At 45.1% G+C, this 15,219-nt stretch overlaps 1 protein-coding gene across 5 annotated transcripts in view; it reads right to left on the bottom strand.

Annotated features, from left to right (window-relative positions):
• Positions 1–8,215, bottom strand: part of LOC144113446 (uncharacterized) — a 303,663-nt gene extending 295,448 nt beyond the window's left edge. For 4 of the 5 annotated variants that reach the window (XR_013310798.1, XM_077646530.1, XM_077646531.1 and 1 more), the window contains exons 1-3: positions 7,995–8,215; positions 4,474–4,622; positions 932–1,073 (exon numbers count right to left, since the gene is read on the bottom strand). Coding sequence is in view for 1 of the 5 variants with exons in the window: in XM_077646528.1 (XP_077502654.1) it covers positions 4,474–4,583 (110 nt within the window). In the remaining 4 variants the exon portion in view is untranslated. The remainder of the gene's footprint in view (positions 1–931; positions 1,074–4,473; positions 4,623–7,994) is intronic. The other variant, XM_077646528.1, reaches the window with a different exon arrangement.
• Positions 8,216–15,219: the final 7,004 nt, after the last annotated feature.

Here is a 15,219-nt window from a genome sequence, read left to right as displayed (position 1 = left end):
GTTTGTTAGTGAGGGTTACTCATAAGTATTTATAGCTCTCCACTTCTAAAATAGAAAGGCTGTAAAGTATATAACTACGTTGCCTGGGAACTTTTTTCCTTGTAATTTGTAAAAATATGGTTTTATCTTTGTTATTATCCACACCCAAGCACACTCACCGTTCTGTGATTGCTACTATGGTTTTTTTGTAGTGACAAGTATAGTTATAATCACTTATTATGTCCTTGAAAACAACACAGTCATTGGCAAACAGCTTTACAGATACATCCTTTCAATTTGTGCTTGTGGAGTTGCGAAGGAGAGCTAAGTGACTTTTAACGCTGTCGTTTGCGGCTTCATAAGAGTTGGTTAGGAGTTTGCAATTTTTGAGCAGCATTTCCCAGACCCGGCCCGCTCGTAGGCATGTGTGTCGCTGGAGTTTATAATTTATGTCGCGTCCCTGTAAAAACGGCTCTCTTGAGTGCTAGCGCAACGTTTTTATTTTTGTTGTTGTTGGCGGCGGCGGCGGCGGTGGCAGTGGTGCTTCGCCTCCTCGCACCAAGGAACCGCAGAGAAGCCACCAGGGTGGATGATTGCCGCTGCATTTCAGCTTTTCATGTCGCATGCCCTCATGTTTGGTGCACTTATATGTTTGCACGTGTGCAGGTTGGTAAAGAAATGTATTATGCGACCACAATTTGTCAAAATATGAAACACAGAAGCCGGAAAAGCATGTTATCCGCTAACATATTCACCAGAAGAAAAAAAAAAAAAACAGTGAAACTGTATGGGAGACTTTTAATGTCCATGACTTTGAGCGTACAAACTGGTAAATAGTACGAACTGGGAATGTATCAACGTGGTTTTGCTGTAACTCTAAATGGCGGGATCTGTCGAAATAAAATGATACTAATATGATAAAAGATGGTTCTTAACCATCTTAAGCACACACCCTGCATATCACAGCCATAAGCTGTAAAAGCACTTGCAGCTGCATCATTCTGATAGGTATGGCTTTGTCTTGGGACTCCACAGATTCTATGTTGAACTAGGCAGGATATGGCACTCCTCCACATTCCAAGCCTGTTTGCTACCTGTATTAGGAAATGAAATATGTACAAAACATATAATGAAAATAGTTTTAAGCATAGGAAATAGAATGATGATAACAGTAAGAGCAAGTAATTCGTAAGGTTCACCTCTTTAATGCTAGCCTTTGTCCTTTCAAATTCAAAGGACAATGTGGGTTGTGCAGACAAGAGTCTGAATGGTGGCTCCTTTAGGTTGCATTCATGAGCAGAACCACAAGTGTCTAATATTACCTTAACTGTTATGATCATAGCATATTTACCGTAAAAGAAATGTTAACACTGAGTACAAGCCCAAGTTAGCTATAGAAGCTTCAGAGCTGCAACCTTTCAGCATATTCATGGTCCATCAAAGTAGTGGAGCAGCTAAAGAGATTAGCTGGAAAAACAAAAGTCCTTGGTTCAAAACTAGGCAGCATCAGCTATCTTTCTCATCGAGGTGAAACACAGATATCAATGTATATATTACATTCAGCACCATCATCAGCAGGCTACACAGAATTTTTCTCCTGCCTTGCCTACTATATTTAAATTTCTCACGACACTATTGCCTTTGTCCCTTCTACAAACATGTATCTCTGCACACGCCTATTCTAGTCTTTGCACCTTTCAGGCTTTCTGGATGCTTTAGTGCTTGCTGAGTTCTCTTCATGTTAGTACAATTTTTTACTTTGCATAACTACCTTGCACTTATAAATTTTGATGGTTCTGCATATTCTACCTTATCTGAGAGGTCTGAGACTTTCATGCGTTACCACTTCATAGTATGATGCACCTTGTTTCCTTGGAGAGCTTGCCAATATTCTACCTAGCTAGCGTACCTCCTACTTCCACTGAGCACTGCGGAATTATGCTGGGAAGGTCATCACATTTACCCTATTCATGACAACTTTCCTCCACCCTTTATTCAATCCAGGCTGATTCTAGACGTCACAACTGTACAGTCACTACACCTCACCTCCTCTAGTTCTTCTACATCCTGCATGGTGCCACGAAGGGCATTCATTGTGAAGTCTATTTCATTATTTGTCTCCCCACTCAGTCTCTTTTATGTTTATTTCTTGTTTGCATGTTTCTTTCCAACTTCCATACTTTGAATTCGAAGTTGCCCATCAGTACAGTGTAGTACATTCTTACTTAATTTAAGGCAGAGAGGTTAACCTGCGCTACGATTCTCTAGTATCATGATCATCATCATCAGTCTGACCACACCCACTCCAGGGCAAAGGCCTTTCCCATGTCTCTCCAATTAACCCTGTCCTTTCCCAGCTGCGCCCACCCTATGCCTGCAAACTTCCTAATCTCATCCGCCCAACTAACTTTCTGCCGCCCCCTGCTACGCTTGCCTTCTCTTGGAATACACTCCATTACCTTTAAGGGGCAGTGGTTACCTTGCCTTTGCAGTACATGCCCTGCCCAAGCCCATTTCTTCCTCTTGATTTCGACTAGGATGTCATTAGCACGCACTTGTTCTCTCACCCACTCTGCCTGCTAACGGTTTATTAATGTTACACCTATCATTTTTCTTTCCACGGCTCCAAGTATAAGGCTAAGTACAAGGCATAGTATAAGGCTCGAAAGTTACAGCTTAGGTTTACATACTATTTGTTTATAAACCTCTATTTCCCTATTTTATTCATCACTGATATGGCATCTTTACAGCTCCTTTTAACCACCTTGCCAGTTTGACTGGGTGCTTGTGCATAGGCTCGCAGTATCTTCAACTTTCGCTTTTTATTAATCTTGATTATAATGACAACCACCTCCTTATGTACCTGTTATTTAGTGTATGCATTGCATCAGTCCTTATAACATTGTTAAGCACTGTGAAGTCCCATTCACTGCCCGATATTGTTCAAACAGAACAATTAGGCTAGCCTCACTGGATAAGATTCTTGCATTGAACACTGACAAGTTAAGTTTCTCGTGGGAACTCTTATAAAAATATCTGATAGCATTTCAGGACAATCAGTGGTACCGTGGAGCAGCTTGTAAAGAAAAGTAATATCCTGCTTTTCTCTGCGCTACCAAAAAATAGGAAATAAGTGAGATGCAACCATGAAAGAAATGCTCACTGAGTGAAGAGCTATATAAGCATGCTCCCTCCACAGAACAGGAATTGGCCATTAATACTGTACTCGGCTGCCACCGCCGCCTTTGTGGATTTGTGAGTTAACCCTCGGCCCTCAGTCCCCAGTGGCTGTGGATGAGCTGACCAAGGTGGCGGTCATTCCTCCGATGTAGCGAAAGGTGCTAAGAATTGTTGGATCCGGACAGGCAGCCATCGAATACAAGCCTGAGGAAACAAGCCGTCTTTTAACGAAGACACACTGGCCATTGTAATCTCATCAACAGACTTCTATGTCTGTGCTACTACAAGTATACAGATTGTGACATTTATTTATCTTATTTGTTATTATGATTTTTCTTGTAGTGCATTGATGCTTTTTCTATCTATCAGCACATAACTGGAGGTGGCTGCCACTATTATTACGTTTTCATTGCAATCTTTACTTCTTTCGCACACTATTTCCACTGTGTCATTTAACTTCCTGTGTGTATCGTAGTGGTCTTCTTTGTGCATTGTAGTGCTCTTCTTGTAATGTGCACCGTCCTTGTAGGCTGCTGTGCTGTTGGCTTGCAAGTGAAAAAAACAAACAAATATAAAAATAGCCTCACTGACCCTCTGAGTTCTTCATTACGAATAGGCAGCACACCATGTGCAATTTCAGCCCTGAACAGACTTTTTTTTTATATGTAACCAGTGGTTGTTTTCAAACATTTGAAAGCAGTCGCTCCTTCACATGAGGCAGGCACTATAACCGGTGCAAGGTGATATCAAGTGCAATTAAAACCACTTAGGAAGCCTAAAATATTCCAGAGCCATCAACTACAGAGCAATTTATAGACTAGTTGCTGCTTCGACATTGTAAAGACCAAACTCATTATTTCTATCTTTTTTACGTTGTTAAGAGGCTCTTCACATGGCTGCAGTGGTTTTAACACTTTACCAGCACATCATAGCTGAGTTATACAGAGGGGCATAATAAACAAATATTAATGCCATTGAAACTTTATGGTGCATTAAAAAAATAGACATTTGCTGCAAGTTGACAGATACACACTTTCATGAAATCATGAATCAATTCATGAATCGAGACATTGTAGCTATCTTCCTCAGTAATTTTTGGACATATGTATGTCTATGCCTGAGGATCTATGCAACACAAAACAGATTAAACTTCATTTACCAGCATCAAGAAATCTATGTAACCACACAGTACAATTCTTTCAGCTCCCAATTCTAAGTTCAAAAAACTGTTAGCAACTATGTAGTACCATAAAAAGTTAGAATCCATGGGAGTGGCTGACGCAAAAAATCTATGGCTAACATTCCATAGCTCACCTTTTGAACACAGAAATGAATGAAACAAGTTGTACTGTAACATCTGCTCCAGTGGACGAAATTTGTGGCAAGTGTCTCTGCAGGAATGATGTTTGCAATGGCTTTGGCATATGTGGAGACTGTTCCTTGAAAGCATTTTTTCCAAGGGCCTGCATGACCAGAGATTGTACACTCTACACGGTGCTCTAACTGCTTTGACAAGCCCACCTAGATAGACTGCACACTGTATGCAAAAACCATCAATAATATCCACACACAGAAATCAATGCACACAATATTGCAGACAAAAATGCATCATCACTGCTTCTGCTAAAAGCACACCTGCCTTATTCTTTACTTGTGATGGAAAAAGTGGGCCATTTCTGTTGGTTATTATTTTTCAGCAAGATTCATAACATAGACACAGTCATATGAGTCATGTGCTTTCTTATAAAATGCATTTCAAGCTAAAATATTAGGTTCTACAGTGTAATTTATTATTCAATACAACATTTGGCAAGAACTATGTCAACTGTAATTATGCTTTAAGATGAAAAGCAAGTATAATTTTAAATTGCTTAAATATTCAAAATGTTTGCTGTTAGTTTGCCTGAACAGCATAAAAATTTCAGTGTTCAAGATTAAAATTTGGGATTATAGGGTCTGTTTTGGTGCAGATCACAGTGATCACTGGAGAACATCTTTCTGTTTCAGCGCAGATGACACGAGTTTGAATTGAGTGGCACAAATGATCAAATCCATTTTTTCTTGGCAACAAATACGCCTTTTGGGGTTGGACAAACACCAACATGGCCAAAAAGAGCCATAGAATCAATTCTTATGGAGAACAAAAGTTGCAAGTTGTCGTCTCTGAAACAAAACCAAATTGCTGAAAATGTATAACAAAAAAAAATTATTTACACTTAGTCTGCTTATGAGCGGAAAAGCGAAAGCAAAAAGCCTTTCCATGTCCTTTCTCCCTTCGTTTTTATTCTTTTTATTTTCTTCAATTTTTATATTTTTCTTTTTTTCATTGCCGTTTTATTTCTATTTTGTAATATTTTATATTTTTATTTCCCCCACTTATTTTTATTTTGCCTTTCATACATTTTTTATATTTCTTTGATTGACAGGTGGGGCGGACATTTCGTGCACACGTTTCTTGCGGACAGGCCTTGCGCACACCCATGAGCCAAGGCTTTTGCCTTAAAATATCAAATTTCAATGCCTAAAACCTACACATAAACGCAAAGCACAGTTTCAGCTTGAAAGCTTTTCCAGATCAAAAAAAGAAACTTAGCTGCCCAGGCTCACATGCCACAGCAGCAGTTTCTTTATGTAAAAGAGACGCAGGAATGCAACATTCCCATTAAAGCAGAAAAGTGTCTTCTGGATATGACTCTGCAATGAATAAGAGCAGAAAAACATGCCTGCTTCACTCCAGCAAAGATGCAGTACTTAGCAAAAGCTGAGTGATGCCCGCAAAAATAAGCAAGCCCATAAACGGCCATCCTTGCACGAGTAATATTTTTATTAATCAGCATAAAAGTTCATGCTCAGGATGTCAGTGGACTTGTTGTATGCTACCGGTGGGATTGGCCTTGCTTGTTCGGCCAGCAATTGCTCCACCGTAGCGTCACTTATATGTTAATAATGACCTAAAACCTGTCAGACCTGCCCCGCATTGCGCACAATCACTTATAATAGTATATATTCCACTCCCGCAGTCATCATCTATGCAATACAATAGCAAGCCGGGCGAGTTGGTGATACATATTTGAAAAATTACAGCGCGGAAAACGGGGAGCGTGCCTTGTGGTTTTAATGTTTGGTTGTTGCTTGTTCACTTATATTTGCCTGTTTGCTGTCATTAAACTTTAGTTGAGAGTCAGCGCTTGTCCTGCGTTTTCTACCCTTGAAGTCCCCATTTTCCGTGCTGTAACTTTTCAAATACCATCTATGCACATATGCAGGATGTGCACTCACACTTATTCATGTTGAGTCAAATGATATGTCAGTACTAGGGGAAAAATTCCAGACTATCTCCTCATCAACACTTGATTTAAGCATGACATGCTTTGGAGTATCGGTGTATCATTGGTTAGGTTTGTTTATAGACACGGTGCTAGCCGCATTCTCTCAATCACCTCCCTGGCGTGGCTCACTGCTTATCGAACCCGTTCAGCAATGCTGAAATGGCATTACTTTCCACCGGCAATGTGTACACTACCGAGGGACTTCCTAGGCATTTCTAACAACGCTCTTGTCGAACGTGGCAAAGACGAAAAGCACGAATGCTTGCGCAACACCCCCAGAGGAGCAGTCACGGATGCATGCGAGGTGCCCGATTGCACTGCCAAAGTCTGAACAGGAATGCAGAAAGGTCATCTCTGCAACTTCGGGGTCATTCACTTATACTGGGCACAGGCGATATCGCGATGCAGTTCAGTATCAATTGCATGTTCCTGGCTGTCCACAGCACGATGATCATTGCAGACCTCCGAGAAACCGTCACAAGGCATACTCAGTAATGTGCGTATGGACTTCAACGCAAGCGTTAGTTACATCTGGTTCTACTCGCTGACATTGGTGATCAGCAGATGTAGTGTGACAAGTTTCATCACTGGCAAACGTAAAGTGACCAGACGTGCCAATTTAGGCGGGACCTGTCCAGGTTTTGCGGGTCTGGTCCCGCTGTCCCGCCAGCATGCTTGTGGGACAGCGTTTTGTCCCGCCTTCGCTGCACTGGCTACACTGGCTGCACCTGCTCTGCCTAGCTCCATTAAACCAGCCTAAATAATGGAAGAAACAAGCCATAGGCAGGCGCTTATGACTTGAGAGTTCTGTCACATCGGTCTTGATGAGAATGCTTTATTTGACGAAGCCTGTAACGTTTCACATGATGTCACGACTGAGAAACTAGAGGAATGGGAGACAGAAGAAGCCGCATGGGGAACGGCGGGTGGATGTTCTCCAGCACTTTGAGACAAAAGATATGCCTTGCGTCAACATGAGGGCAATTATATACTGAGTACTGCAAGTGCTTGCCAGGAATAAATGCACCAGTGGGGAGGGCGTTTTTGTTGATGAACAAGCAGTGGTCTGCAGAGAAGATGCAGTTTCAAGTGACGACACTCAAAGCGCTGCAGATGCTCAAAGTGAATGGGCACATGACATGTGAACAATACCACGGACACATCTGCAAAAATGGACTGCTGCAGAAGATCCATTCAAGCCAGAAGTATTAGATGTTTGCGCCAGCTAGGCCAAAGCTGGAAGAAATGAAATGCTGCATGATATGGATAGAATAAAAAAAAAGTGAATGTCTAAACTACTAGCCGTGTCATTCAGGGGCCCCCCACCCACGGCCCGCTTATGTCCCGCTTTGGAGTCTGAGGAATATGGTCACTTTAGGCAAACGCCAAAAGTTCGACGCATTCGTATATGCGCCGGTTCGTCAGCCTTCGAAACTGCCGCCAGTGACTCGTCATTTTTGACGGATCCGAGACACGCTCCTTTCGGAAGACGAACCAAATACTCACCACTTTCCAGGTTGGCTGCCGCCATTTCAGCTCTCTTCGAAGATGCCAGACTGAAAACGTTAGTACACTGCAGGGACAGACCACGACCGATATGGAGATTCACGCGCCGTTCAACCGGGCTTACGCAAGTAACAAGTACCCCAAGTTGCCCATGTACGCATGGCAAGTACGAAGACTTTGGCTACAGTGCTCTAGAATATATTCTAGAGCACTGTACTTTGGCGCCGAACAGACAGCCAGCAGCTCGGATTGGCTCCATGAGGCTTGTCGAATGACAATTTTATTGTTCTTGTTTCTATAAGAGCCACCCTACTATAACTCTTGAATACTGAGGAGCATGTGGTTCCCGTAGCGCACCGGAGCGATGAAAACCGTACAGGGCGCTGGCAGTAAGAGTGTAGTACGGTGGCATAAGTGTTCCTGTAAATGCTTCCAGCGGGAGCATATGCAGCGCGTAGAATGCTTCTCACAAGTAAAGCGGTAAATTGTTCGAGCAGAAAATTTCGCACATAAATGGAATTTGGTAGGCAGAATTGTTTTATGCCAGATTTGTTTGGGGTACCTGCATGAGTCGACAAGAAAAAGTCGGATATTCGCATCGTCTGGGACGACGAAGAAACGAAAAAGGCCGCTTCTTCAGCGAGTGCTTTGGTGGCGCCATCTCGTTTCTTGGCCCTAGATCCTGGAGATTTGGCAGACGAGGGGGATTATTTTGCGGGAGGTTTGAAGATGCTGTGCCATGAATGTCTTCAAACTTAGTGGAAGTGAGAGTCTTCTATCCATTATACTTTTAAGGCGCCAAAACCACACACACACACACACACACACACGAGAAGAGAACGGGACAGAGCGCCTCCAGTTCTCATTTAAAAAAAAAAAGGCGCGCGCGCGCGTGCGTGCGTGTGTGTGTGTGTGTGTGTGTGTGTGTGTGTGTGTGTGTGTGTGTGTGTGTGTGTGTGTGTGTGTGTGTGTGTGTGTGTGTGTGTGTGTGTGTGTGTGTGTGTGTGTGTGTGTGTGTGTGTGTGTGTGTGTGTGTGTGTGTGTGTGTGTGTGTGTGTGTGTGTGTGTGTGTGTGTGTGTGCGCGTGTGCGTGCGTGCGTGTGCGTGCGTGCGTGCGTGCGTGTTGCCTTAAATGTACAATGATCAATTACCAACTAGCCCAACAAGTTCTCTTAATAGTTCAGGAGCGTAAATTGCTGGGCTAGTTGGTTCATAATGTTGTCAGGGTAGAACCAGCGGAACACAGACGCAGGACAAGAAAAGGAGGTACACACACCTTGTCCTGCGTCTGTGTTCCGCTGGTTCTACCCTGACAACATTATGAACCAACTAGCCCAGCAATTTACGCTCCTGAACTATTATTCTTCTACTCTGGGCCCTTTTCTTCGTGTTCAAGCATCTTCGGATGTTTTATCTTCCTGCGTCAGCGCCATTGCTCTGACTACATGTAAGGCAAGAATTCTGTCGCATTGTCTAAAAAGCGGATTTCCGCCAGTGGAAGTCTGCCAGCTTTTCGGCGCTCTGCCACCGTCTTCAGGCCACTGGAAGCGTGTCTGTAGAATACTCAAGTCGGAGCTATATCGGCAGGTCAGACACCTGCGGGATTGGCTGCGGCATGCCTGCCTTCAGATCGGGAATCCCTGGGCGGCTTCTAGCAGGCTTCGTGAACAATTTCGCCTAGCATCCATACTTACGGAAACCTACTGGAACGACCTTCGACGACATTTGCCCAAGAAAAAGAGAGAGCCTGAAACAAGGACAGCTGTGACGTACCTAGAAGGAGCCTCCCTTCCATCGGAGTTCGACAACCTACTGAAGCTTGGCCCTAAGTACGCCCTGGAGCCGCAGGTTCGAAAGCATGAACTTCTGGCAGCTGTGCACAGTATTGCTGGTAAGGCACCACCTGAGGAGAAGAGTTACTGCGTCTCGGAGGGAGTCGGCTGTCTTGCACGGACTTGGCCCAGCCGACATAAAAGAAGCAAGGATCTTCGCCCCTTGGTCAACCATTTCCAGCAGGAGGGCCTCAGCCTTCTGCAAGCAGATAAGGAAGGTGGGTTCGTGGTTTTGCCTTCTTCACTTTTTAAGACAAAAGCCACCGAGGCTATCGAGAAGAACTTCAGGAATTCAGACTTAAAACCACGAAAGGCTAAGGCTCTGGCATTGGGGCTTTTAAATCGGCTGAATTTGCGTCGCCTTGAAGAAGAAGTTCGGAAGAGTGATCAAGACGTCCTGCGGGTGTTCTTCAGCGCTAAAACTCATAAGCCTGGTTATCCGTTCAGGGCCATCGTTACAGAAGAAGGCTCCTGGCAAAAAGTGGTCTCCAACTACCTCAAGGTTTCCTTCGATGGTCTGGTGCCGACGGATCCCTTTAGGGTGAAGAGCTCACTGAACCTGGTGGAGTGCCTCTGTTCCGGTTTTCCCGGTGCCAATGCAGCCTTCTCTTTGGACATTGAGGACTTGTTTTACTCTGTTCCGCATGATGAACTCTTTTGTGCTGTACGCGAATTAATTGAAAAAACGGGGACAATTTCCTTCCAGAACAAGTGTGGCATATCTCTGGAATCTTTCCTTGAGCTGTTGAAGGTGTATTTAAATTCGACAATTGTTCAATATGACAGCAAGTACGTGGTGCAAAACCGAGGTATCTGCATTGGCTCGTGTGTAGCGCCATTTCTGTGCGAAATTTTTTTAGCTAAAATTGACTCGATTCTACAGGATTCCATTCAAGACACACGTGTTATTAGGGTTTTCAGATATGTGGACGATTTTCTAGTCATTTTAAAATTAAACGAAACTGACAAGCTCACTCTTGTGGCAGACCAGCTTTTAAATGTTTTTAGCGCATGCTCTAACAACTTGGCTTTTACCAAAGAGATTCCATCTGACAAGACCATTAGGTTCCTTGATTTAGAATTGACTTTTTTTACCCGATGGGCACGTGTGTTGGAAATATTCGCCCAGGACTAAAAATTCGCTTTTGCCATATGAATCGGCGCATTCGAAGCTGGTGAAGCGCAGCATCGCAAATTTGTGTTTTTCGAACGCTCTCAAGAAAAGTTGCCCACATGTCATGCAGCAAAGTCTGGCCGAGCAGGTCGCGCGGTTGTCAGATTCTGGGTTTCCCTCGTCGGTTTTGCTTGCAGTGGCTGAATCACTGGGGAATAAGATGAAGAAACTGTCGGCTATGTCTGCTAGTCCATCGCAAGAGAACAGGAAGAAGATTGAAGTGCTTCCTTACTGCCACAAGACATCGCATGGCGTAAAAAAAGTGGCACAAAAATTCGGTGTCACTGCGGTTTTTTCTGCCCCCCGAAAACTATCTGGTTTGTGCGCCCGTATGTCTGGTGGTCCGCAGAAAAAGGGGACCTGTAAAACCAAGCACCAGACGAGGTTCACTTCGTGTGAAGTAGGGGTGGTATATTGCATCCCATTGTCCTGTGGGAAAACCTACATCGGGCAAACCGGAGGGTGCATCAATGAACGTCTGAGGCAGCACCGAACAACGTTCAATTCAGGCACTGGCAGCAATTTAGCCTTGCATGTTAAGGTATGCGAGGGATGTTCTCCTTTGCTTCACCGCACGAGCTTTATCGGTCGGGGGAGAACAAGACGAGAGCGTGAAATTCTTGAAGCGTTTCTAATCAGGAAAAACAAGGAAAAGTGTGTCAGCGATCCCTCGGTTTTTATCACGGATAAAGAATATAACTTTCTTTTATCTTAAAACAGTTGTTCCCTTCATCCAGAGTGTGCGCTTGCGCAGGGAATCCTTTAAATGTGGTGGTTTTCTTCGAAATAAATCAGTTGCAAGTCCAGCGGTGTGGTGTGTGTACCTCCTTTTCTTGTCCTGCGTCTGTGTTCCGCTGGTTCTACCCTGACAACAAGTTCTCTTAAATTCTCCTATCCAAAGCCTCCTGGAGGAGGCTTCAAGTCAACAGATTCTTTCCGTACTCTATAGTACTCGATGAAGACACTGGAGAGCCTGAGCTCTGCGGTAGCTACCAAAGAATGACTTCGCAAAATCACTTAATTTGGGAGTGTCAGGATTCTCCTGGAGCTAAATCACAAAGCTTCCCAGACCTTGCCAATTGGGAAGAGCTGATCCGGAACCACGACCCGGATAAGCAAAGACTCATCATCCGTCAGGCGGAGACAGCTTACTATAAGACTCTCCGCGGTCTCCGGTGCTGAGGGCCGGCTAGTATGCACCCCTTCCTAATGCTGCGCCCCAACCGTGAGGCCCCATGATGACGGAAACAAACTTCATTCATTCATTCAAGCTTAGTGCAGTTTTGGCCAGGTTAAGTTTTTTGGGATCCTTGATTTGGATTGCAAATTATTTATTTCGTCAGAAGGCAAAATGCAGATGATCCTTGCTAGGTGGCTGTCAGTACACGGCTAATGACGACCTGAGTAGCCTATTTAATGGCCCGGGTTTGAACGCCCATGTCTGAGCTGAGCAACGCGGCCTCCCATTGCTCAATAGCAGGAACTTGTATTAGAGAATCCGGTGGCCGCTCCTCTTTACAGTTCTACAATACGTGATCGTTAAGTGGCTATTTCGCCACATAGTTTAGGGTTTAGGTTTTTGGGGGTTTAACGTCCCAAAGCGACTCAGGCTATGAGAGACGCCGTAGTGAAGGGTTCCGGAAATTTCGACTACCTGGGGTTCTTTCACGTGCACTGACATCGCACCGCACACGGGCCTCTAGAATTTCGCCCCCATCGAAATTCGACCGCCGCGGTAGGGATCGAACCCGCGTATTTCGAGCCAGCAGCCGAGCGCCATAACCACTCAGCCACCGCGGCGGCTATTTCGCCACATAGTGTACATTCCGGGCCGTAACCATCGGGATGGAGTTTTCATACTAAGTAAGGTGTGATCATTGATAAAGCAGCGTCTAGAGTCTTCAAACCTCTTGCAGACCCTACACCCCCTCCTTTGCCTGATCTCCACGGTCGACCAACGAGATGGCGCCACCAGAATCGCTGAGAGCGGCCTGTTTCGTTTTGTCGTCGCCGCAGACGATGCCAATAGCTGACTTTTTCTTAATTATTCAGGCGAGTACCCCAAAGAAATGTGGCATGAAACACACACACACACACACACACACACACACACACACACGCACGCACACACACACACACACACACACACACACACACACACACACACACACACACACACACACACACACACACACACACACACACACACACACACACACACAGACACACACCAGTTACGAAGAAGGTACTACGAACCAGAAGTTATACACTTATAAATTAGACTAACACGCATGAAAACACAAGGGTTTACTGACGTTTCGACTGGGGACGTCTTCATCACAGTGGTACACAGGTATATGCTTTTTTAAAGCGAAATTTATTGGTTACAGAGTAGACCACTCACACACATATACACACACACACACTGGGTGACACTCGTCTCGCGAGACGACATACAACACATCGAGCGCATGTCTTCCTTATGCAGCACATGTCTTATCCGCGCGCGCGCGCGCACCCACACACACACACACGCACGCACGCACACATTTCTCCATTCTGCCTGCTATCCTTTATTTCCGCTGCCCCAGCTCAGGGGCTTCAGTGTCGATGGCAGATGCCGGGTCTAGCAAAAATCTTTTCCTTCCTTTTTACTATTATTTTAATAAAAATCCACTTACTACTACAACATGCGCGCTACCAAGCGGCAGAAATTGCGCGCGACTTGGCATTCAAAAACGGCATGGTTCTGAGTTTCAGTTCGACCGCGTTGCGGACATGAGGCGGAGGGCGCCGCGCCCAATGCCGCAAGGCGGTCAGCTGTAGGTAACTCTTCCCATTCGCGAAGCCAGGTAAAATTGGATATATCAGCGGGGAGAGAGACAAAGATTCATTGTTTCCGCATTTGCTCACTTTCCTGCGCTGGTCTACATTCAGGGTGCGAAAAGCAGCATATTCGCAAGTTTCATTCGCGGACAATTCTTTCAAATCACAATCAGGAAGTGCACCTTCAAGAAAATGTAAGGATCTCACGACATATGTATAGAGAGCTGGCTACTTTTCAGCCGCAGGGCCTTTCCACTTTGATCTGAAAGAAGCGACGCGATGTTCCCGTCAAATATGCGGTGAGTGCTCTTCCTCGGTACGCTGCGTCTGAGATAAGGTACCACATGGCCGTTAAGGCCAATACACGGCACTTAACTTCAAGATCCGGGATGCTGAAGCGCAAATGTCCTTGGACAGGCGGATAAAAACTCTTGCGACGCTCTCTGCGTGTCCACACGAGAAAAAAGATCCACACGCTGTGGCCAGCCTCTGGAGGACGCGGCGAGGAGGGCGCGATATTTTTGCGGCGTAGAATAAGGAAGCAATTATGCTTGTTCTGATAAGGTAAACTCGATAACGTGATAAGCTTGATAACGATATATGAGACAGATAAACAGGCCCAGTTTCAATGCTGATGTCGCTGGCACGTATTAGCTATGCTACAGCATGTTTTCACAGCCACCGCTACAACATGAGATGGTTTAACTGGCATATTCAGTTTACATGTTTGTTAAGGTTACAAGGATACCGTTCCTCCAATAATAAATAATAATGCATTCTGTAAATTGCATCGAATTGTTAATCGGACGAAATGGGATTCAATGGCGCAATTCAGTGTAGTGCAAATGAATGTTGCCATATTTAATGAGAATAATGGCAGAGGCAACCCATGTCGACACGAGAAACGCTCGGCCTGGTTGCTTGCTGAGAGCACCGAAAGACGGCGTCAGGGGTTAGGGGAAAATGGAAAGGAGGAGGAGGTAAACTTTATTAAAGAAGAGGTCTTAGGCGCGGGTTGGGGTGACGTTCCCCTCCCCGCGGTGGGCTCCTCTTCTAGACCGGACGCCAGGAGGCCGACCGACGATGTCGTTCGGCGACCTCTTCGGCCCACTCCGTGACTTGGAGTAGATCCTCCAGGTCGGAGCTGAGCAGCGCGGCCTTGGAAATTAGAAATTGGAAAGAAAATTAAAAAAATAATTTTAAAAGACCCGCCGCGGTGGCTCAGTGGTTAGGGCGCTCGGCTACTGATCCGGAGTTCCCGGGTTCGAACCCGACCACGGCGGCTTTTTTATTATGGAGGCAAACCGCTAAGGCGTCCGTGTGCTGTGCGATGTCAGTGCACATTAAAGATCCCCAGGTGGTCGAAATTATTCCGGAGGCCTCCACTACGGCA

Source organism: Amblyomma americanum, chromosome 1 (genome assembly GCF_052857255.1).
Source record: "Amblyomma americanum isolate KBUSLIRL-KWMA chromosome 1, ASM5285725v1, whole genome shotgun sequence".
NCBI lineage: Eukaryota > Metazoa > Arthropoda > Arachnida > Ixodida > Ixodidae > Amblyomma > Amblyomma americanum.
This window is presented reverse-complemented; position numbering and strand designations above follow the sequence as displayed.